At 50.0% G+C, this 23,206-nt stretch overlaps 7 protein-coding genes across 7 annotated transcripts; 3 read left to right on the forward strand and 4 right to left on the reverse strand.

Moving 5' to 3' along the window:
• Nucleotides 1–416: 416 nt before the first annotated feature.
• On the reverse strand, nt 417–782 carry LOC138098689 (scale keratin-like). The gene has a single exon (XM_068995406.1). The coding sequence runs from the start codon at nt 780–782 to the stop codon at nt 417–419; it is 366 nt and encodes a 121-aa protein (XP_068851507.1).
• A 1,125-nt stretch (nt 783–1,907) lies between these two features.
• Nucleotides 1,908–2,273, forward strand: LOC138098696 (scale keratin-like). The gene has a single exon (XM_068995420.1). The coding sequence runs from the start codon at nt 1,908–1,910 to the stop codon at nt 2,271–2,273; it is 366 nt and encodes a 121-aa protein (XP_068851521.1).
• A 4,252-nt stretch (nt 2,274–6,525) lies between these two features.
• Nucleotides 6,526–6,891, forward strand: LOC138098718 (scale keratin-like). Its single transcript, XM_068995454.1, has one exon. The coding sequence runs from the start codon at nt 6,526–6,528 to the stop codon at nt 6,889–6,891; it is 366 nt and encodes a 121-aa protein (XP_068851555.1).
• A 694-nt stretch (nt 6,892–7,585) lies between these two features.
• On the reverse strand, nt 7,586–8,299 carry LOC138098579 (scale keratin-like). The gene has a single exon (XM_068995199.1). The coding sequence runs from the start codon at nt 8,297–8,299 to the stop codon at nt 7,586–7,588; it is 714 nt and encodes a 237-aa protein (XP_068851300.1).
• A 3,091-nt stretch (nt 8,300–11,390) lies between these two features.
• On the forward strand, nt 11,391–12,356 carry LOC138098580 (scale keratin-like). Its single transcript, XM_068995200.1, has 2 exons — nt 11,391–11,809; nt 12,107–12,356. The coding sequence occupies exons 1-2, from the start codon at nt 11,391–11,393 to the stop codon at nt 12,354–12,356; spliced, it is 669 nt and encodes a 222-aa protein (XP_068851301.1).
• A 1,220-nt stretch (nt 12,357–13,576) lies between these two features.
• On the reverse strand, nt 13,577–15,205 carry LOC138098581 (feather beta keratin-like). The gene is made up of 2 exons (XM_068995201.1): nt 15,124–15,205; nt 13,577–14,228 (listed from the first exon to the last, which is right to left on the reverse strand). Exon 2 carries the CDS (start codon nt 14,209–14,211, stop codon nt 13,879–13,881), a length of 333 nt encoding a protein of 110 aa, XP_068851302.1. The 5' UTR covers nt 14,212–14,228; nt 15,124–15,205; the 3' UTR covers nt 13,577–13,878.
• A 4,477-nt stretch (nt 15,206–19,682) lies between these two features.
• On the reverse strand, nt 19,683–20,033 carry LOC138098691 (feather keratin 4-like). The gene has a single exon (XM_068995409.1). It carries the CDS (start codon nt 20,031–20,033, stop codon nt 19,683–19,685), a length of 351 nt encoding a protein of 116 aa, XP_068851510.1.
• Nucleotides 20,034–23,206: the final 3,173 nt, after the last annotated feature.

The following is a 23,206-nucleotide window of genomic DNA, read 5'->3' on the forward strand; positions in this document are numbered from 1 at the left end:
ATCATTCTCGCTCCTTCACTGCCATATATGCATTGATTTCATTTTCCTCTCCCCTTTAACCTCCGCTGTCCACTTCCCTCTTCTATTTTACTTTTCCCACCCCCATCCCCATCCCATTCCATTTCCAATTCCCCCTGGCAATGCCAAAAACGCCATTTCCCCTCCCACTCTTGGAACACCCCAAGCCATGGGGTCTTCCTAAATTGAGAAAAGAAGGAAAAAAGACAGGAGTTGGATGCAGGAAAACTTTATTGTGAACAGAGGGGCAGGAGAGGGTGGGAGAGAGATGGCGGGCAGGCCCCAGCCAGGCCGGGTGTCAGGGGCTGCAGGAGGCCAGGGCGGCTTGTGCAGAGCTCAACTTCTCCATGCTGGGCCGAGGCGGGCGTGGGTGTTTGGGGTGCTGGGCTGTGGTGGGTCTAGCAGGGCCCGCAGGTGTCCCAGAGCTTCTTGCTGTAGCGGGGCAGGACGCAAGGGCTGCAGGCGGGAGCAGCGTAGGCTCTGCCAAAGGTGCAGAGGCCCCCCGAGGCCTGGGTGGCGCCGGCGCCGTAGAGGCCGCCCAGCCCCAGGGAGCCGCCAAAGGCCGGTGCTCCAGAGGAGCCCACCACGGCTTGCTGCGGGAAGGAGCTGAGGATGGGGCCGGGGAAGGTGACCACCACGGGGGGCGGCTGGATGAAGGCTGAGGAGTCGGGACACTGGCGGGCGCACAGCTCGTTGCAGCTCTCAGCGATGGGCTGGGGCACAGCCACGCTGGTTTTGGGTGGGCACAGGTCGTAGCAGGACATCTTGGCGTGGGATGCGAGGGTGCTCTGCAAGAGAGGCCAGCGATGGTGAGGGAGCAGCAGAGGCCAGCGGCCGAGCCACAGAGGGGCCGGGGCTGGAGCAGGGAGCTGCGAGCAGAAGCGCTTGCACACTTACCCTTGTCCCCGCGGAGGAGAAGGTGGCCAGGGCAGTGCTTGGCCAAGTCTGGCCCCCGCAGGGCTTTTATAGCAGTCCCAGCATTGCTCAGCTCCAGCTGGCCCAATCTGCTCAGGGGACACTCCCTGCTGCTGCTGCTGCTGCTGCTGCTGCTGCTGCTGACAGCAGGGCTGTGCTGCCCCTGCCCCTTCCTGAGTCAGCATCCCCCAGGTGCCACCCCAGCACATCCCGCTGCCCAAGCCATCCTCTCCTTCCTGCCACGTGAGGGACTCGATAGCCGGGATGTCACTCCGGAGTAGACTCCACGGACATCTGGGAGTATTTGGGAAGTCTGGGGCAGGAGTGGAGGGACCAAGCACTGTGTGGGAATCGGTGCGTCACTGGCCAGCGAGGGGGAATCAGAATGCATCTACCTGTAGGCACTGCCCTGGGAGTTCTGCCAGGCTGGGCGCAAAGGACCCTTGTGCCAGGCCTGAGATACATGGGGCAAGGGGCAGAGATGTCCATCTGGCCCAGGCTGATTCCAGCCCTGCCCCACCCCTTTGGACCATTAACGTTGTTCCTGGAGTCCACACCTGGGTGACATCCCGGCTATCAAATGTCTGATGTGGCAGGAATGAGAAGATGGCTTGGGCAGCGGGATGTGCTGGGGTGGCACCTGGGGGATGCTGACTCAGGGAGGGGCAGGGGCCGCACAGCCCTGCTGTCAGCAGCAGCAGCAGCAGCAGCAGCAGGGAGTGTCCCCTGAGCAGATTGGGCCGGCTGGAGCTGAGCAATGCTGGGGCTGCTATAAAAGCCCTGCTAGGGCCAGACTCGGCCAAGCACTGCCCTGGCCACCTTCTCCTCCTCGGGGACAAGGGTAAGTGTGCGAGCGCTTCTGCTCGCAGCTCCCTGCTCCAGCCCCGGCCCCTCTGTGGCTCGGCCGCTGGCCTCTGCTGCTCTCTCACCATCGCTGGCCTCTCTTGCAGAGCACCCTCGCATCCCACGCCAAGATGTCCTGCTACGACCTGTGCCCACCCAAAACCAGCGTGGCTGTGCCCCAGCCCATCGCTGAGAGCTGCAACGAGCTGTGCGCCCGCCAGTGTCCCGACTCCTCAGCCTTCATCCAGCCGCCCCCCGTGGTGGTCACCTTCCCCGGCCCCATCCTCAGCTCCTTCCCGCAGCAAGCCGTGGTGGGCTCCTCCGGAGCACCGGCCTTTGGCGGCTCCCTGGGGCTGGGCGGCCTCTACGGCGCCGGCGCCACCCAGGCCTCGGGGGGCCTCTGCACCTTTGGCAGAGCCTACGCTGCTCCCGCCTGCAGCCCTTGCGTCCTGCCCCGCTACAGCAAGAAGCTCTGGGACACCTGCGGGCCCTGCTAGACTCAACTCCCGGGCCTGTTTTATCTGTCAGAAGCAGAGGAATGTAGAATTTGTTTATCCCAATTTTTTCAGCCATTCATCTTTCCTTTAAAGCTTTTCTCTTACTCTTCTTATTTTCTTTTTCTCCAGTTTGAAGATCTCACCCTTAGTGTTCTCTTTTGTAAATTCTGTATCTATTACAATTTCAGTTTTCTTTGCGTCTGTTTGATCTTTCTTGTTTATATCTTTTATATCAACCTCATGTCATATTTGCGTTTATTTTGCTCTGCTTGTTGGCAACTTCATGACTTAAAATTTTTGCTTCATTTTTTCGATTCTCTTTGTACCTCTTTATTTCCCATCCTGCCCTTTGTATTCTCTGTGTGATTTATTCAAGTTGTTCCTGCAATAAATCTTTTGTGCATCAAATTTTTCTGTTGTTTTCATCTCTTTTTATTTTAAATGATGATGACTATTCACTTGAGGTTTTACCAGCTTATAACAGAACTGTTCAACTTCACCATTTCTGGTTGCTTAAAGCTCTGGATGGCCACTGAGAAGCACCTGGGAGCCACTCTGAGAGGAGCAGCCTGCCCTGGATGACACAAAAGGGAAAGTAAGAGCAGGGCAGGGCCAGGTCTGCCCAAACCCAGCGGCTATGAACAATCTGATCAGGGCTGAGGTTCTTGGCATCTCCTCCCTGCTTTGACTGATGCTGTTACTCAGCCCTGGGATATGCAAGGCCCATTAAAACAACAAAACAGGCAGCAGAGATCATTACTCAGTGCTTCCAGAGTGCTCTCACAGTCCTTGTTCCTCAGAGGCTCAAGAAAACCTGCAAATAGTGAGGGGTTTTCCTCACAGGAACCCCCAAAATACCTTTTGTAGTTCAGAGTGCTCTTATTTTTAATACAAAGTTGAGAGAGGCAATCACGGACTCATGGAATCATTTGTGTGGAAAGGGATCCTAAAATCACCTTGTTCCACACCCTACCATGGGCAGGGACACCTCCCACTACCCCAGGTTGCTCCAAGCCCTGTCCAACCTGGCCTTGGACACTTCCAGGGATGGGGAATCCATGGAATCACCTGTGCCAGGGCCTCCCCACGCTCACAGGGAAGAATTTATTCCCAATATCCCATCTAAACCTCCTCCTTGTCAGTTTGAACCCATTCCCCCTTGTCCTGGCACTCCATCCTTTGGGAAAAGTCTCTCCCCACGTTCCTTGTAGCCCCTTCAGGTCCTGCAAGGCCACAGTTGGGTCACCCCAAAGCTTCCCCTTCTCCAAACAACAATCCCAGCTCTCCCAGCCTTTTCTCCCAGCAGAGCTGCTCCGTCCCTTGGATCCCATCCTGGAGCCTCCTCTGGACTCTCTCCAGCAGCTCCACGTCCTCCCTGTGTCAGGCCCCAGGGCTGGGGCAGCTCTGCAGGTGGGGTCTCACCTGAGCGGGGCAGAATCCCCCCCTCCCCTGCTGCCCACGCTGGGGCTCAGCCCAGGACATCCCCAAATCCTTCTCCCAGGGCTGCTCCAGCTGCTCATCCCCAGCCTGGATCCATCCTGGGGGGTCTCCCCAGTCCCAGTGCAGCTCCATGGCCTCGTTAAACCTCCTGAGAAGGGAATTCTTTTGCTAAAACCCCTGGTGGCAGCTCTGAAATTCTCCCAGAAAAGCCTTTCGAGCTGCGCGAGGCAGGAGCTTGGGCTGTGGCCTCAGGCAGGTGGGATCCGTGTGTGGGCTGCACATTCCTCCACCCACAAATCCACGTCTCGCTTTGGGCTTGGGAAAAAGGGATGGAAATTTGCCCTGTCCTGAGATGGAGGTGGTAAATCAAGGGCTGAGCATCACCTGAGCCTTTTCAGGACCTGCTGTAAAAACAGCCACTGCCAGGGCTTCAGGAGGGGCCTGGGGAGCGTCACATGCTCAGGCCTTTTGATGCAGCCCAGGAGTAATCAAGGAGTTGGATTTGAAGGGAGTTTGTGCCGAGCCAGGGATGAGGCACAGCTTGTTCTGACTGTGAGATTTGTGTAAAATACAGCTCAAGGCAAGGAAGACACCCCCAGGCTGGGAGATGTGGGAACCACTCAATCCCTTTCTGTGGCTGGAGAATCTTGTTTTCCTTCCCCTGCAGCAAATACAGGGAAATTTGTTGGGGCAACAAACAAAACACAAACCTAAACCCAAATCCTTTATCACCTGCAGAGAAAATTAAAATATTGGGGTGAACATGGACACCAACAACAAATCTTCAGTGTAGGAATTAAGAGCAGATATTTCATCTCTGGGGGGATTTCTCAGGAATGACAAGAAGGGTCTCTAAAATGCACTGGATACAGGTAAAAACCTAAAAGTTAGAATGAAAGATACTGGCTGTGCTGTGAAAAATCACAGATAAAGGGCAAATAATCACAAATGTTTCTTTTTGTATGGAAAGTATAGTTTGAAATAAGACAAATGCAGCAAAGGTGGCATCTTAAACTCACAGAGGATTCAACCACGGATATTGAAAGGATTTTTTTTTAAAGAAAGAAAAGAAGAGCTGCATTAATTATTAACCCTTGACTTCCAATGGCACAAATCATTATTTAATTAACGTAATGGCAGGCACCACCTTGTTTCCTGCACATTAAAGCAGCTGGGGTTGTGTAAGAGTGAAATGTCTAAATCACTCATGTCATACAACACCAAACATTAGCTGGGTTGAACAGCAGATAATGAATGTTTGTGAAATCATTACAAAGTATTTTTCTCAAGAAGGCCCAGAACATGCTTGGTAAGAGATTACACTCATGACATTAAAGAAAAACCTTGATCTGCGTCTTTGATAATTCCTCAAAATTGGACCGTTGTGAATCACAGGACTTGATATGGGAACATTCAACACCACAGACCCTCTTAAAACTGAATTTCATTTCCCACTGAGATTTTTTTAGTTAAACAAAGTGATTTTTATGTGGGATTGATTCCAAACCTTCCTCTCAATGGAAAATTATTGGGGAATTGCTGAGTGTCCTGGATGATCTCAGCAGATATTCATGACCCCTTAAATCCATCTCAGACCAACAAGGTGTCTTTAATTAGGGCTGGACAAGACATTTATTCCTGGGTAGCTCTGGAATAAGATGTTTTCTGCTTCTAATTAATTTATCAGATAATTTTAAAGGGCTGTTAAGGAAAAATGCCCATGTCAGCCAAAGACGAGTCTTACAAAATCTCGGCACAGACAAGCTCATGACAAGGTTGTAAAGGAAGAAGCAACATGTGGAGTCAGCTTAATGAACATGGTAATTCCAGTGAGGTCACTCTAATGATGCCAGGAGTTGCCAGCACCAATTAAGACCCAAGATTAAAGAAATCAGGATGGTGAAACTCCGACATCACACGATAGGAGATTGTGAATGAAATCAGAACTGCCACAAACTCCAAACTTTTGTGACTCAAAGCTGGTAAACAATTTCTTTTAGGCAGAACCCCCAGCCCAAGCAAGATTCCAACCCCTCAGGAATGTTGGGATCCTCTATATAAGCTCCAGTGCCTGGGTTCATCCAGACACTTCTCGCAGCTCGTTCGCCTTGCGAAGCTTGGTGAGTATGAATTTTTAATTTCTTTCTATTTATTTAAACAGAGCCTGTACCAGAGCAGTTGTAGAAGATCCCTTTAGGAATGCTGAGATTTAGAACAGCTTTACACCATTTCTGTCTGGAATTACTCTTAATGAAACCAGTGGGAAATGTAGGATTTGGAAGCCTGGGTATGAGCACAGAAACTGTGAGAAATTTGAGTGTTCCAAGCCAATTAGCAGCTTTAAAAAGGCACAGATTAAAACATTTATTTCAGATTATTATTTTAATATTTTATAAAATTCAAGAAAAGAATTGACACACTTTTCAGGTAGGTTCAGTGGCATTCTGAGAGTCATGATAAACCCTCCTATTTCAAGCAAAGCCACATCTAGATCAGGGCTATTTCCCCACTTTGGGGAAGTTTGTGGGACATGGGACTGAGGTTTTTATATTCTTCAGGGAGTGCATTTCCAGGAGCTGAAAAACAATAATGTGGGGCCAGAACAAAGATCAGTCTGTGGGCTTTAGTCATTCTGGGGATGGTTTTACAAAGGCAGGAATTTTTGATCAAGGTGCTCATTGGGTGCTCACCAGGTTGATCAAGGACGAACATAAAACACGATACAGTGATTTTGAAAATCTCTCTCTAAACTTTCTGCTTTTTATAGTTTAAAGTTCCCCACTTGTGGCAAACCAATCTTCATCCCTGCAAGATGTCCTGCTACGACCTGTGCCCACCCAAAACCAGCGTGGCTGTGCCCCAGCCCATCGCTGAGAGCTGCAACGAGCTGTGCGCCCGCCAGTGTCCCGACTCCTCAGCCTTCATCCAGCCGCCCCCCGTGGTGGTCACCTTCCCCGGCCCCATCCTCAGCTCCTTCCCGCAGCAAGCCATGGTGGGCTCCTCCGGAGCACCGGCCTTTGGCGGCTCCCTGGGGCTGGGCAGCCTCTACGGCGCCGGCGCCACCCAGGCCTCGGGGGGCCTCTGCACCTTTGGCAGAGCCTACGCTGCTCCCGCCTGCAGCCCTTGCGTCCTGCCCCGCTACAGCAAGAAGCTCTGGGACACCTGCGGGCCCTGCTAGACCCACCACAGCCCAGCACCCCAAACACCCACGCCCGCCTCGGCCCAGCATGGAGAAGTTGAGCTCTGCACAAGCCGCCCTGGCCTCCTGCAGCCCCTGACACCCGGCCTGGCTGGGGCCTGCCCGCCGTCTCTCTCCCACCCTCTCCTGCCCCTCTGTTCACAATAAAGTTTTCCTGCATCCAATTCCTGTCTTTTTGCCTCTATTTTCCCAAATCACAAAGACCCAAGGGCCTTGGCCAACTGAGGAACTCCAGGCACTTCCTCCCTGCGCAAGAGTGAATATTGCCCCCAGAGGAAAATAAGGACAAATGAAAACCAGAGAGGCTTTTGTGCAACACAAACAGGGGTTTATTGTCAGAGAGAAGAGCAACAGAGGAGCGCAGGGAATCCAGGCAATCGCAGGGGCAGCAGGGGATGCAGGACTCGTGCTCTGGGAGCAGGGCCTCGCTCAGGACCAGGATACAGCAAGGGGATGGAGGGCTCAGGGTATCCCGAGGGGATGGAGGGCTCAGGGTATCCCGAGGGGATGGAGAGCTCAGGGTATCCCGAGGGGATGGAGAGCTCAGGGTATCCCGAAGGGATGGAGGGCTCAGGGCACACCTGGCACAGGAGCTCCTGCCCGGTGTCCCCATGGCCCAGGCTGGGCTCCAGGGCTGCCACTGCCCCTGGGGGCTGGCACTGCCAGGGGGGCTTTAGAAAACCCCACAGCTCCCGCGGCAGGACCTGCCCCATCTCTGGAAGCCGGGCAGGGAATAGCCCAGGCCCCGGGAGGAGAAGCCGGAGCTGTAGGACCTCCCGCCATTGCCAAAGGAGCCCCCATAGCCCCCGAGGGAGCCCCCATAGCCAATGTCACCTCCATAACCCAGGGAACGGCCATAGCCAAGGGAGCCCCCATATCCAAGGGAGTCCCCATAGCCCTGGGAGCCCCCATAGCCCCCACAGCTTCCCAGGCCAAAGGAGCCCCCATAGCCCCGGGAGCCCCCATATCCAAGGGAGCCCCCATAGCCCTGGGAGCCCTCATAGCCCTGGGAGCCCCCGTAGCCTGAGAAGCCCCCATAGCCCAGGGAACCTCCATAACCTCCAGAGCCAAAGGAGCCCCCATAGCCTGAGGAGCCCCCATAGCCCAGGGAACCCCCATAACCCCCATAACCTCCCAGCCCAAAGGAGCTCCCGTAGCCCTGGGAGCTCCGGGAACTGAAGGAACGCCCCAACCAGGCTGGGCCCGACGATGCCACAACACTCTCCTGAGGGAAGGTGCTGAGCACGGGGCCTGGGATGGTCACCACCACGGGTGGGGGCTGGATCAGGGCTCTGGAGTCGGGGCACTGCTGCACACACGGCTCGTTGACGCTCTCGGCGATGGGCTGAGGGCAGCTCACCCCACAGGACTCGCTGGAGCAGGACATTCTTCTGTGCTGGGAGGCTGCAACACACACCAGGAAACAGATTTCAGATCCAGAAATTTCCACCTGACTCTGCCTGTGCTTTCCAAAGGAAATTTTGAGGGCTCAGAGTTCATTGCCTTCGAAATCTGACCTTTTTCTGACCACAAAAATCACATTCTAGACTCTGCTGTCAGGATCCCTGAGATGTCACTCACTGATGAAGACGTCTGGTGTAATCTCTGGTGATTCCCACACTAATTATACCGTGACAAGTCTCCTTTCATCTCTTTATAAATTTATTAAGAGCAGCTGAAATCTAGCAACGTATCTATAACAAGTTAAGAAGTTTCAGATACAAACCAGCAGTTTTTATCATTTCATATTCCTTCCCAAGTATCCCTCAGCTTCCAAACCAAAAATTTACCCTTCTTGAAGAAATATTCCCACAAGGTGGGAATGATCACTCAAATATTTTTAAATTTTATAGTCATGCACTGGAACTAAAATGCCTGGGAAATGGTTATTCCAGGTGGCATGGTAAGAACTTACATTTTATTCTCTAACAGCCTTCTGAGACCCACGGTTTTTTAATCTACCAATCCATAACATTAATGACTTGGATGGGAAAAAAGGATAGAGAAGGATAGAGGAGTTCAAATTGGACTTACCCTGTTCACCAAGGCGAATAACTCGGGAGATGTGGATGGAGAGGCTCTGAGTCGCGACAGCTTTTATACATTTCCCAAAGTGCTTACAGGGACAAAACACCCTCCGTGCCTCAGGTCCCACACAGCAGCAAAACAACCCTCACATGGAGGGATTTAATTCTGCTGGCTTTGCACTGCCACTCCCCACGCGCAAAAATGGGCGTGAGACGATGTCAGGACAGACTTGAGGGCATCGAGCTGGTGAATGATGAGATAGTAATCCCCATCATGAGCATTGGCTTTAGGTTCAATGAGTTCAAATTAATTAATTTATCTGTCTTTTTAAAACGGTGGTTTTTAAGTGAATCCTGTGAAAATCCACGGAAGCTGCCCAAAAAGAGGGAAACAGGTATCAAAAAGAAAGAGAATATCAATTACCTCCAAGTGCTTGAGAAACGTGAGGGGGTTTAAGATCTGTTTGCAGCTCAACCACCACTAATTACTCGTGAATTCCAGGGTGGGTTCCATTGTGCCATTCCCTGCTGGCTTTGGAATGTCATGGAGGCAGGGACACTTCGGGGATGTTCCAGATCCTTCCAGGACGATGAGAGGCTTTATGAACACCCACTGGAAACTCGTATTTGGTGTGTTAGACACGAGCACAGAAATGTCAGCACCCAAAGCTTGGGCAGGAGCGCTGATTGAGAGATGTGTGAGCTGAGGGCTCTGTGTCATGAGGTACAACTTCATGGACAAAACATTTCCAGGTGAGAGTCCAAGAGTAGAGATTTTAGAACACCAGTTTGACACCACTTTTTGCAGAACATCGATAGTTAAGCCTGAAAATTCAGGTAATTTGCAATCAGGTTCTTATTTCTCTCCTAAAATTTAAGGCATTTCAGCAAAATGCTGCCTCATACATTAGAAGAAGCTGCATTCAATAATCCAGACCGTGGACTTGTCATAATCATCCACAGCACATTAATACTTAATAGAATAAAGAATTTGATATCAGGAGTGAAAATCAAATCATTGCCAGCATGGAAATTATTAATTAGAGGCTGATCAGGGAATCAAGAGGAGTGACATTGGTTGGCATATTTTTAAATTATGCTGTTTCATAACAAGGGAGCTCCTAACTCAGAATAAATCCTCATAACTCCTGGCCCTCATTTAATAGGATAATAACAGAAATTGCAAGCACTGACTATTAATGAGTATTTGTGAGGCAGCTTAAAGTCATTATCCTCCAGGTACCTCTCATTATTATCAGCAAATCCTGATGACACTTCACAAGCAGAGCTATTTTACAATTTAGAAGTAATTTATTGCCTCTCTTTTGCAATATTGTAAAATTAGAATACAATTGCAAGAGGAAAGAAAAGAAATAACTGCAGGATGTCCCAGACTCATCCTCATAAAATTTATTTTTATTTTAATACTATTTTATTAAATTCTCTCTTTTTCTATAGTGCTCGGTACTTTGGGGGTGGGGGAAAGACAATCATGATTTTTAATGTATTTCTAACTGAACTTCTGGAAGTAGAGATTTCAAATGAAATAGTGAAAAGTTTGGAATTACCTCCAGGCCAAGGCCTATTCTGGCTGTACCAATTTCTGCCTCTTTGGGGCCAACTTTTATAGATCCCTACTCAGCTACAAGGAGAATTTGTGTCCTCTCAGAGCCAAAATTTTAGGTCCAGTTGGGTGACCTTCACCTGGTGAAGGTGGGACCACAAAGGGCTTCACACCATGGAAGTACTTCCTTGACCATTAAAATGTCCCGTTAAAATGGGACTAAATCAGGACTGGCATTAATCGATGTCTCCTTGGCCACCCTTCAGCTGCCACTTCCTCAGATCCCCTCAAGTTGCCCTCAGAGGGAGCTGATTGCCATCACCTGTTGCATCATACCCACACGAGTTTGGGAGGGACAGTGCTGAGGTGACAGAATCAAAGCACCCACTATCGCGTTGGTTTTGTAATAAATGAGGATGAGAGGCACAAAGGGTGGCTGTGAGGAGGATATAAAAGCTCAGATCACCCTCAGCCATTCATCCACTGCTCTTGTTCCCATCCCTGCAGCGAACAAGGTAAGTGGTGTCACTCATCCTCATAAAATCTGAATTACTACATAAAGTCGATGAGTCTTTTTTTCTGTTCCTCTTGGCTTTTGTCTCGCTGGTCATACACTTTGGAATGAATCTTTGCCACAGGTTGCTACAGATTTATTTCATTTATCCATCACAGAATTTCTGCTCGTAAGGATGATCATGGCGAGAGGAAGGTTAAAAGAGGAGTTGATACAAGAGTGAGATTTCTTTGACAGCATCTTTGAGTTTATCTGTTTCCCTCTGATATTTCAGACACAGAGTCAATGCTTAATAACTTTAATTCATCTCTTCTCAGCCAATTTAGCTTAAAAGTCCTTTCTGGTGCGTGTTGCAGCCTCCCAGCACAGAAGAATGTCCTGCTCCAGCGAGTCCTGTGGGGTGAGCTGCCCTCAGCCCATCGCCGAGAGCGTCAACGAGCCGTGTGTGCAGCAGTGCCCTGACTCCAGAGCCCTGATCCTGCCCCCGCCCGTGGTGGTGACCATCCCAGGCCCCGTGCTCAGCACCTGCCCTCAGGAGAGCGTTGTGGCATCGTCGGGCCCAGCCTGGTTGGGGCGTTCCTTCAGTTCCCGGAGCTCCCAGGGCTACGGGAGCTCCTTTGGGCTGGGAGGTTATGGGGGTTACGGGGGCTCCCTGGGCTATGGGGGCTCCTCAGGCTATGGGGGCTCCTTTGGCTCTGGAGGTTATGGAAGCTCCCGGGGCAACTGGGGCTCCTTTGGGTGGGGACCATATGGAGATTCCCAGGGCTATGGGGGCTCCTTTGGATTGGGGGGGTCCCATGGTTATAGGGGCTACTTTGGGTTAGGAGGTTATGGGGGCTATGGGGGTTATGGAGGCTCCCTTGGATATGGGGGCTCCCGGGGCTATGGGGGCTTCTCAGGCTACGGGGGCTCCCAGGGCTATGAGGGCTCCCAGGGCTATGGGGGCTCCCTTGGATATGGGGGCTCCCGGGGCTATGGGGGCTCCTTTGGCCTGGGAAGCTGTGGGGGCTATGGGGGCTCCCAGGGCTATGGGGGCTCCCTTGGATATGGGGGCTCCCGGGGCTATGGGGGCTCCTTTGGCCTGGGAAGCTGTGGGGGCTATGGGGGCTCCCAGGGCTATGGGGACTCCCTTGGATATGGGGGCTCCCTTGGCTATGGCCGTTCCCTGGGTTATGGAGGTGACATTGGCTATGGGGGCTCCCTCGGGGGCTATGGGGGCTCCTTTGGCAATGGCGGGAGGTCCTACAGCTCCGGCTTCTCCTCCCGGGGCCTGGGCTATTCCCTGCCCGGCTTCCAGAGATGGGGCAGGTCCCGCCGCGGGAGCTGTGGGGTTTTCTAAAGCCCCCCTGGCAGTGCCAGCCCCCAGGGGCAGTGGCAGCCCTGGAGCCCAGCCTGGGCCATGGGGACACCGGGCAGGAGCTCCTGTGCCAGGTGTGCCCTGAGCCCTCCATCCCTTCGGGAATGCCCTGAGCCCTCCATCCCCTCGGGATACCCTGAGCTCTCCATCCCCTCGGGATATCCTGAGCTCTCCATCCCCTTGCTGTATCCTGGTCCTGAGCGAGGCCCTGCTCCCAGAGCACGAGTCCTGCATCCCCTGCTGCCCCTGCGATTGCCTGGATTCCCTGCACTCCACTGTTGCTCTTCTCTCTGACAATAAACCCCTGTTTGTGTTGCACAAAAGCCTCTCTGGTTTTCATTTGTTCTTTATTTTCCTCCGGGAGCAAAACTCCCCAGGGTTCTGAGGGAGCCTTATCAAAGGATCTGCCCTTGCTGCATGTCTTTAAAATGTGGAATGGGAGTTTAATTGGAGTACTCAACACGATGTTGAGGAATGTTTGTTTAGCAATTTAGCTGTCATTATCTTCCCCGAGGTTCTGAGTAATTGTTCTTGCTCTGAGGATTTCTGGTGGCAGCCGAAAGGCCCCTCAATCACCACATCATTTAGCAAGCAATTAAAACATAATTGCAGCCTTTCTAAACTAGCAAGACAACAAAGGAAGAACCAGGCCTAAGTTTTTATTTTATTTGTTGGGTTTTAAATGTTCCGCTTGGGTTTGTTCAGCCTGAAGAGAAGACTTGGGGTGACCTAATTTCACCTTCCAGTGCCTGAAGGAGCCGACCAGAAATGTGGGAAGAAACTGTTTCCAAAGCCCTGGAGTGACAGGACAAGGGGAAATGGGTTCAAATTAATGGAGAGGATGTTTAGATGGGATATTGGGAATAAATTCCTCCCTTCTTTGTCTGTAAAGCAGCTTTAGCTTTCCCACCTCTTTCCCTCCCTTTGTTGTTAGCCAGGGGTGATTATTTCAAATTGTTCTTCCAGAAATGAGACAAAGGGAAAATATTCCCCACCAAAAAAAAAGGATATTATTCATTGCTTATATTTATCTGTGATTAAGTCCTCAGAAATTAGCGTGGTCTAACTTAAATGCAGATCTGCCTGGTACTCACAATTTATGCGCAGGCAAATTTCTCCCAGAGAAGGCTCCAAAGAGGAAGAGCGAGAAGGAACATTGCAAACCACAAATTGTGATGCACCATCTGTTTAATGAGCAAGAAGTGGAATTTAAAAAAAACAATGTACAGCGTAAGAAAGCAGAAGGGTCGAATACGGATTAAAATTAATCACCCATTTCAAGGCAGTGCTTTACAGCTGGACACCCAGCAACAATCAAGTGACATTTTCCACCTCCCTGATACCACAGAAAGGCATCGAATCAGAAATGCCAAGCTCCTGCAGCCCCATGAGCTCAGGGCAAAGCTGTGGGGGGTCAGCAAGCGAGTGGGCACGGGCTCAGTCCTGCATCCGGATCGCGCTTTCCGTCTCCTGGTTGTTCCTTCCCGGCTGTCCCAAGGCTTCCTCAGGGCCCACAGCGGTTGGAGCGCCGGTAGGACCTCCCATAAAGGCCCCCCAGACCAGAATATCCCACGCTCCCGAGCCCTGAGGAGCTCCCCGAGTTGATGGGGACCCCCCCAGCACTCAGAGCATCCCCGACGGCCGCGGACGCCGAGGATCCCACGGTGGTGTTTTGGGGGAAGGAGCTGAGGATGGGCCCGGGCAGGGTGACCACCACGGGCGAGGGCTGGATCACGTAGGTGGAGTCCTGGCACTGCCGGACGCAGGGCTCGTTGCAGCTGTTGGCCAGCGGGGTGGGGCCGCAGGAGGTGGGGGCACAGAGGTCGTAGCAGGACATGGCTGTGGGGTGTGAGTCTGGAACACAGGGAAGAAGGGAATACATGGAACAGCTTGTAATTAGTCACGTAATTAAGCTGCTACGGTGATGGAGAGCACAAAGGACTATGTGGAGAATGGAGTAAAGGGTTGGTCTTGGCTTGAAAGGAGATTTCAGTAAAGCCCAAACCTCTCCACACTACAAAGAGCAGCTTCACCTCCTCCTGAGCAGCTCTGAGAGCTCCTTTCCCACCACACTCCTCCTGCAGCTCTGAAATAAGTGGGGAAGTGAGGACCAGGCTGTGAGAAAAGTAAGGAAAAGCTTTGCCCCAAAAGAGAGGGAAAAATAAACAATTCCTCAGCAAAGTAAAAGTGAGGAGCAGAAATTTCACCGTGAGAGAGGTGAGGCCCTAGCACAGGTTGCTCTGAGCAAGGGAGTTCAGGGAATTTCCCTCTGGAGACACTCAGACCCTCCTGCCCTGGGGTCTCCCTCTCCGGAGTCGTTCCAAACCCACTTGGAGTCTTTCCTGCGTCTCCTGCTCCGGCTGACCCCGGGGGTGGACTGGGAGATCTCCAGAGGTCCCTTCCAACCCCAAATGTTTTGTGATTCCATTCTGAGAGCCGAAACCTCTGCAGGGATTCCCCACATCCACTCCCAGCTGCTGAGCAATGCCCAGGCAGAGCTTGGAACCCCTTGGAACCAAAAGATTTGGGTGACGCAAATGCCAAACGAGGCTGAATCCGGGGTCAGAGCACGAATAGCCTCCACCCCTCCACAGAATGTCCCTCCCTGGAGAAAAAGCTGCTTCGAGGCCTCCCCCACAATTTCAAAGGGCACAAACCTTGCACTGCTACAGACAAACAGTAGAAAAAGAAAATACAAGACCAACAACAATGCAGGACATGGAAAAGTAGGAAACAGATCAAGACTTACCCTTTTCTCCAAGGAGAATAAAGCAGGAGTGGTTTTAGCTCCTCTGACCGGGCTGGTTTTATACCCTGGCCCAGAGAGCCCGAGGACCTGAGACGCAAATTGTGCTTGTAGCCCATTACCAGGCAATTGCTAACGATTCCTCATATGCAAAATACCCCCGGCAGGGGATTTACTTTTCCCCTCTGTTTGTGTTTCTTGCCTGGATTTCATTTCCTGCCTGTAATGCATGCATTCCTCTGGAGAGGTTTCTTTTATCCTCAAATCTTACTGACCCTGGTTAATTCCCGGTCAGAAGCTGAATCATCTGGGTTACTCAGGAAATTATTTTGCATCCTAAGGAACCATGACACAGATGAATAAAACGATCAGGAAAGATGCAGTGAACTTCCCTGTGAAATCCTTTTGCCTCTGCATGGAGGGCATAAGTTTTTGGCACATCTTGCTCTGAAAAGGGCAGAGATTTCTGTTTCTGCCTCAGAATTTTGCCCAATTCCTCTCAAACAGAGGGAGAGACACAAAAATAAAGGAAATCATTTCTTACCGAAAGCATTTAGAGCTGATCAAACTCCACCACTCTCAAAGGTACTGGGAAATGGATCATTTGAGGGAATAGATTTTATTTTCTTGACTCAGCAGAGAGGACGAAAGAGGATCAGCAGCCTGATCTATTCCTTTAATATCAAAGCCCCCCACTTCCATGATGGAATCTGAGACACAATTTGGGAACTGAGTGTCCAAGTCCTTCATCTCAGGAGTCTCCAGACTGGGCTTTCTCCCTCCATCAAACTCCAGGACAACAATTGAGGTCAGATGGAGGATGCCTGGGAATCTGAGGCTGCTCAGAGACACTCAAAGCCTTGCCCAAGCTCATCTTTGGGGTCATCAAAGACACCAAACCCTTTTACATCTGCCACTAAATTATTACTTTCCCCTGCTAGGCCTTGCACCATTATGTAAAATTGTTCCCCAAATTAATAGCAGTTATTTAGAGACGTTTGTAATGTTCTTGTTCCTTTTTTTCCTCTTTGAAAGCCAATCCTGGCTTTCACTTTGCACATCTCAAAGAGCACCTCAGTGTGCAGCAATTCCAGTTCCTTTTCAAAGGCAATTTCCAGATTAAAAAGTAATTGCAGACAATGCAGGAGCAGACTGAAGGGCAGGGCTGAGCATTCCAGTCGCTCCTCATGTTTAATCTCCGAGGCAGAGACAGGCAAATCAGCCCTGAGCTGGGAGTATCTTCCCCAACATCTCCTGGGAAAGAAACCCTGGTTGGAGACTTTTGAAGAACAAAAGTGTTCCAAGTTCCCAAAACATTTCCCTCGACCACTCAGACATGCAAATGGGGAGTGAGCAGCAAATGGGCAGGGATGGACTCTTTGAACATGACCAGGGGTTCAAATGGGTGGCCAAGGTTCCTGATGGATGTCACGAACTTCCTCACCAGCTCCAGCTCTTCTAGCTTGCCCTTGAAATACAAATCAGAATTTGCACAATTCCAGCCATGAGTCACTCGATGTCCCCAGTTTGGGATGACCCCCACCAGTGACACGATGGATGGAAACTCTCCTGGCCTTTAAGCTTGACCAGACTTTCCCGATGTTCTCACTGCACACAGAAATGGTAAAAAATTGGTTGCCCAGAGTAGCTGTGGCTGCCCCATCTCTGGAAATGTCCATGGCCAGGTTGGATGGGGCTTGGAGCACCCTGGGATAATGGAAGGTGTCCCTGCCCGTGGTTTAGATGATTTTTAAGGCCCCTTCCCACCCAAACCATTCCCTGATTCTCTGACATTCCTTTATAACAATAATTAACTATTGACTCTAAGAGTGTCGTTTGAAAGCCAACTCATCAAAAGCCACAGAGAAGATAAAAAGAGCCCCAATTCTACTTCCTAAGTCCAACTTGTCTGGCTGGCTCCATCTTCCCCTCCCCGGAGCCAAAAGCTTCGGGATGTTGCTCATTGGAATATTACAAGGAACAGCAATCCGAAATCTCCTGGGCGCTTATCAAGGCTGAAATTGCACACTCAGGACTCCAATTAAAACTCTTGCTGCCACGGCAGGGGCTGCTCCCAGGTGTGTGCCCAAAATGCCAGAGAGAAGAGCCAATTCCTAAACAAATCGGATTTTGACTCATCCCCACTTTGGAAGGTGGAGTCGGCATGATGGAGTCGGGAATATTTAATGGATGCAAACAGAGGAGATGAAAGCGGCCTCGTGGATCGTGGGTTTCATCCGTGGCCAGGATGAACCCCTAATAAACATAAACCAATTTCCCTGCTGGGAACCCGGCCAAATGCAAAGCAAACCAACAATTCCTGCAGGGACTGCTTCATAAAGGTGCAGGAATGGCTCAGATCCTCCAGGCAGCCCCAGAAAGCCATAAGAGCTCTCCAGAGCCTTCCTGCCTCTTCTCTCCTCCCTGTAAACCCAGGAGATGCTGCAGCTCTGGCTTCAGCTTTTCAGAATTCGGTGTTGAAATGGATTTTCACTGACAGCAAATATTTCAGGGGACTACAAAAACACCTCGTGGGGGTTTTTTTATTTCTGTGGGACCAAGTTGTTCCAGCTCTTCAGAGGAAATTCTTCCCTGGGAAAAACATTCTCTCTAACACAATAATCCCACTCATTTTCTGCAGCACTGAATAGATCACTTTCTAATTGACTGCAAACCCAGCCACATTTCCCTTTTTTCCTCAGAATTATGCTTTACTTGTTGCCACACCACGTTTTAACCCAAAAAGAACGTTTGTGACAGGAATGAAGGGGGGAAGTGATGCTTGGGGATTGTCTTTTATTTTGTTTTGTAAAGCTTGCTGCATATCAGATGCTCGTGATGTGATTTCTGAATGCTTGGAGGGAACACCCCAAATTTGAGGGGAGTTTTTTTGCAATCTGGGAAGGAGTTTGGTTCAATTAATGAGAAGGGAATTGAAAGGGTAAAGGAAATTAATATTGTCATGAGGAATATCCACCTTAACATGTCCAAGGCACCTTCTCAGCAGTGCCTCAGTCACAACCCTTTGGAGCCATTGACTTTTTGGAATCCATCACCTTTGGTCAGGGAACAGCTTCCGCTGAGATGGCAAAAAATATTAAATTAAGCATTTAATCCAGACCAAGCTCCTCCTGTAATAGAACATCAAGCTGCCAACTTTCCACTGTCTTTTGTTGTTTATTAAGGAAACCTCTTCCTTAAAATTAATAATTCTTTCGTTTACCTCCTTTAATTTCGTTCCACTAATGACTGCAGTCAGTACAACCTCATCAACATCTTTAATTACACTTCAGCCTCAGTCTGGACAGGCAGACAAAGACTCCAAGCAAGACTTTTCAGAGATATCAGGAGTTTTATGGGCTGACAGGAGACTGAGTCATCCAGAGCCTTCAGGGGAGGCTTTCCAAACCTTCTTCCTTCAGGGAGCAAAGCTCTGGTGTCTAAACAGCACCTTCACCCCGGCACAGACAGTCCAGGAGGAGCAAAGCAGTGCCTGATAAAGCTCAGCTCTCCCAGACACAACCACTTAAGAAAACACCCTAAGAAATGGTTAGAACTAAAAATTCTTTAAATTTTACTCCTTTCATCTCTTTATCCCAGACTTGTTTCCCATCTGCTATCCCAGACTTGTTTCCCAACCCAGCAAATTCCAAAGGCTCATTCCCCTGCAGGAGCACTTCCCGTCCTTCTGTGCCTCCCCTCCCAGACTCACCAGGGGCTGAGCTCAGCTGCCTGGAGATGCTGCACCCAAACAGCTCCAGGCTGTGCCCAAAGGGCTGCCCCATTTGCTGCCTCTCCCTCCACTTTTTTCCTGAGGCATCTCAGCTGAGCTCCCTTCTTTTAAAAGGCTTTTCCAAGTATCACATCTTTAAATATTCCCTGTTTACATCCCAGCAGGAGGCACCCATTGCAGGTGAAGGTCGTCCCTTTCTACCTTTGATAAGGGGTCTCAGGCTTGATTTTAAACATTTTCCACCTCTGGAATCAGACTCATTCTCCTTTGAAGTTGGAATTAATTATTTGCGTCGTGTTTTCTGGAAGTGGGGACTTCCAAAGGCACTGGAAAAGGGGCTGGGAGAGAAAGAAGTTCAGGCAGACTCGGGGTGTGATGCAGCACCAATTTAATGGGTTGAGGAAGGGAAGGAAGCAATGTGAAAGTCAGGAACACATTTCCATGGTCCAGTAAGGACAGAACCCACTCATCCCTCTCGCAGTGGCACACTCAGCAAGTGGAAATCTTCCTTCTTCATTGATGAATGACCTGTGCTAATCCAGCCATGCAGAACAATTGCTAACAATTAATATTTTGCCTATTATCAAATACAAAAACAAACAAACAAAAAAGCAGGAAAAGACATTCGATCAGGAATATGAAGTAAAGCACAACAAAAGACAAGCAAAGGCCTGGTTTGGGGAGATGCCAAACTCCCACAGCTCCTTAAACTCCAGCCTGGGGGTGTCTCATGCGGCATCCAAAAACCGCGGCCGTGAGCTCAGTCCTGCTCCAGGGACGGGTTGGGATTCAGCATTCCTGGTCTTTTCCTCCCGCTTTCCTTCCCGCCTTAGCAGGGCCCGTAGAAGCCGCTGCGGGAGGGGTTGTAGCGCCGGTAGGGCCGGCTGTAGCCACTGCCCAGCCCGGGATAGCCAAAGCCCCCAAGCCCCAAGGAGCTGCCCGAGTTGATGGGGACCCCCCCGGCACTCAGAGCGCTCCCGACGGCCGCGGACGCCGAGGATCCCACGGTGGTGTTCTGGGGGAAGGAGCTGAGGATGGGCCCGGGCAGGGTGACCACCACGGGCGAGGGCTGGATGACCACGGTGGAGTCCTGGCACTGCCGGACGCAGGGCTCGTTGCAGCTGTTGGCCAGCGGGGTGGGGCCGCAGGAGGTGGGGGCACAGAGGTCGTAGCAGGACATGGCTGTGGCCGGAGGGAATTCTGGAATACAGGAATATTCTCTACTGTGTTACACCCATAATTATCAGGAAAAGAGCAGCTTCCCAAGGATCTGTTTAGGAGTTGATCAAGGAGCAAATTGAGAAGGAAACTGAATTTTCAATGCTCTTCGTGTTCTGGCCTCAGGTGAATTCTCCGCTTGGGCTGTGGTGGGACGCAGTCACACGACTCTGAACGGGCCCAAGAATTCACTGCTGATATTTAAGTGCAGCTGCACAACCTTAAAACTTGCTTGGATCCCAAAACTGAACAAATAACCCTAAATGGCCAGCATGGCTAATTAATGATTTTTATAACTCGCCACCAGCAGAAAACCCCCTCTTTGGAATAAAATCCCTTCTTCCCTCTGAGAAAAAACTGCCTCAATACGAGTGAGGGAAAACTACAAAATCAAGGCAAAAGTTGGTTGTATAAAGAGAATAAATAGGTTCAAACTCACCTTATTCACGATGGCAAAGGAGGGAAGAGAAATGGCTGGGACAGCCTGGAGTTGGTCGGGTTTTTATACCGAGTTTTGAGTTGCCCAACAACTTGGGCCACTCTTTGTGCAAGAAGTGATTTATGGGCCACGACTGATTACAGGTTTTTTTTGCCTCAGTATTTGTGTTTTTTGCTGCCTCACTTCCTTATCTTGTGGTTTGTCTATCTGACCACAAGCTGCTTTCATCTTAAAATATTCCGGGCCAGGTTCATTCCTGGGAACACTACAGTGATTAATTCCGCAGGATTTATTCAGCCTTCAAACCCCTTTAGGATCTGCTTGGTGTCATTACAGGAGATTAAGCCTCATTTGCATAATGCAGTCCCTTGTGTGCTCCTCTGCAAGGTAAATCCTGGGGGAATTAATGGAGAATTGCAGATTTTGGAAGGCAAGCCATGAGTATTTGGAGGTTTGAGCTGCTTTTCACAGAATCCCTGGATCCCTGAGGCTGGAAAGGACCTCCAGGATCATTGAGTTCAACCTGTTCCCAATCCCAGCCTTGTCACCAGCCCAACATCCAGTCATTCCTTGGACACCTCCAGGCATGGAGAGACTCTCTAGGGAAGGAAGAAGGAATTTTTCCATGGAAAGGGCGGCCAGGCCTTGGAAGGGACTGCCCAGGGAGGTTTGGAGTCACCATCCCTGGAGGTGTCCCAGGAACGAGGAGACATCGAGGGTGACCAGCTGGGGATCAATCACAGGTTGGGATTGATGATCCTGGAGCTCTTTTCCAACCCCAAATCCATGAGCAATCCTGGATCCAGGCATTAACTCCGAGCTTCTTGCTCTCCTTGCACATCCACTCCTGAGACATGTAAATCACCCCTAAATTAGGGCTGGCTTTGTGGGGATCCCCTGGGAACAGAAACTTGTTTGGCTTGGGCAGAGCTTCCCGAGAACTTCAAAGTTTATCAGCAGCTTTATTCAAGTGCCACCATGCAAATGTCCCATCCTGGGCACATTTCAGATGCCTGACCTAGATCTGAATTCTTGTATCTTATTTAATCATATGTTCTGAAGATTTGGGGGTGCAGGGCAGTGATTGGGCTGTGAAATTGATGGCATTGTTTCTATCTGCTGGAATTACAGCTGCTTCATTTTAAATCAAGAAGAAAAGTTCAAGGTTTGGTTTGAGCCATCTCCTATTTCAAGGGGATTCTCAAAAATATTTCCTTGGCTGTTTTTGGCCGTGCATTCCTCAGTATTTCTCCATGTTGTAAGGAATTAGCAGCTGTTTTCAGAAATGATTTCCTCTCAAGGAGTTAGCTGAGGAATTAATTTGCATAACACCATCCACAGTTTATTTTCATTATTTTTTTTCCTCAATTTTTTAAATTCTTCCTTCATGCGAGATTTGCTTGATAAAACAAAACACATTTAAAATCTGGCTGAGGATTTAAAAATATATCTGGCAACATTTTCAGAGCTGTTTGAAGCCTTTCTTGTAAATAATTGCAATAAATATTGTTCTAACTCCAGCCTTTATTTGATTGTACATTCAGAATGACTAAATGGCCTGATTTTGAGATGCATTAAAGTGAGTGAATTAAGAGTTCACAGATTTTTGTCATCAAGGCCGGACCTAAATATTCAGATTATAATTAGGACTTCTTGCATAATGTGAGAACATCCTCCTGAGACACCTGTGAGTGACTGAACGTCTGAAAAAAGAGATTTTTAATCAAAATGGAACTGGGAGGTTACTCACAGTCATCCCTGGGTAAAGTCTCCAGGCACAGAAGTGATCCCAAAATCCACAGAGAAGCAGAGGGAATTTCCCTGGCAAGAGGGAAGCAGAGGGAATTTCCCTGCAATTCATTTTGAATTGTAATTAATTAGCTCGTTATGAAGAATTAGTTTCTCAAAGGCTTGGAGCCTCTGTAAAATCCTTGCAACTCCCGAGTTCCCTTCTCTGCTGGGTTTTGCTTTTGTCTCAACCCTAATTCTAGACTGAGCTCATGTGGACCTTCTGGAGCCATTTGAGGTTGCCACAATAATCCAGGCCAGATTCCAGAACTGGACACAATTCCGGGTGGGATGTCCCCAGAGGAGAGCAGAGCCAAGGGGGAGAATCCCCTCTCTGGGTTCTGGGATTGCCCTCACCTGGCTTTGGGACTTCGCCCTTGGGGTTGGCCCAGTCCCACCTCTCCAACCTGCCCAGATCCCCCTGGATGGGGAATTGTTCAAACCTCAAGATGTTCCGGTGGTTTAAGGTGTTTCACTCAGCCCCTCTGGCCGTGTCTGTCTCGAATTTTTGGGTTTATCGAAGGCACCCCTTGTTCCTGGCTGGAATTTGCCTCCCAACCCAGGTAGATGAAGCTGTGGACGTGTGATCTGAGATGGTTTTTGGGGTAGGCAGAGCCTGGGATTTCACCCCTCCTCAAACAGCCCCCCTGAAGGCACAGGGAGATCTGAAATCCTCCAGGTTCACACCTGCCTGGAGCTCATTTAGTTGTTAGTTTTATTCAAATTCTGTTACGAACAATGTTAAAATCATTCCGGTTCGAGGTTTGCTTTGGCATCTTCCTGTGGCAAATAAACAATTTCTGTTACAACTTCTGGTTTTGTCCAGAAATAAATGTCACTCACTCCTGGATGGATCTGCAGAGGATTCCTGCAAGGAGCTGGGGTAGTGTGGAATTCCCAGCTGGAAT

This window comes from Aphelocoma coerulescens, chromosome 25 (assembly GCF_041296385.1).
Source record: "Aphelocoma coerulescens isolate FSJ_1873_10779 chromosome 25, UR_Acoe_1.0, whole genome shotgun sequence".
NCBI lineage: Eukaryota > Metazoa > Chordata > Aves > Passeriformes > Corvidae > Aphelocoma > Aphelocoma coerulescens.

Excerpts from the sequence above, each read along its gene's own strand:
- LOC138098689 (XM_068995406.1), bottom strand. The coding sequence starts at position 782 with ATGTCCTGCTACGACCTGTGCCCACCCAAAACCAGCGTGGCTGTGCCC.
- LOC138098696 (XM_068995420.1), top strand. The coding sequence starts at position 1,908 with ATGTCCTGCTACGACCTGTGCCCACCCAAAACCAGCGTGGCTGTGCCC.
- LOC138098718 (XM_068995454.1), top strand. The coding sequence starts at position 6,526 with ATGTCCTGCTACGACCTGTGCCCACCCAAAACCAGCGTGGCTGTGCCC.
- LOC138098579 (XM_068995199.1), bottom strand. The coding sequence starts at position 8,299 with ATGTCCTGCTCCAGCGAGTCCTGTGGGGTGAGCTGCCCTCAGCCCATC.
- LOC138098580 (XM_068995200.1), top strand. The coding sequence starts at position 11,391 with ATGTCCTGCTCCAGCGAGTCCTGTGGGGTGAGCTGCCCTCAGCCCATC. Across the intron at positions 11,810-12,106 it reads GGCTCCTTTGGATTGGGGGG|CTGTGGGGGCTATGGGGGCT; the intron begins GTCCCATGGTTA and ends TGGCCTGGGAAG.
- LOC138098581 (XM_068995201.1), bottom strand. The coding sequence starts at position 14,211 with ATGTCCTGCTACGACCTCTGTGCCCCCACCTCCTGCGGCCCCACCCCG.
- LOC138098691 (XM_068995409.1), bottom strand. The coding sequence starts at position 20,033 with ATGTCCTGCTACGACCTCTGTGCCCCCACCTCCTGCGGCCCCACCCCG.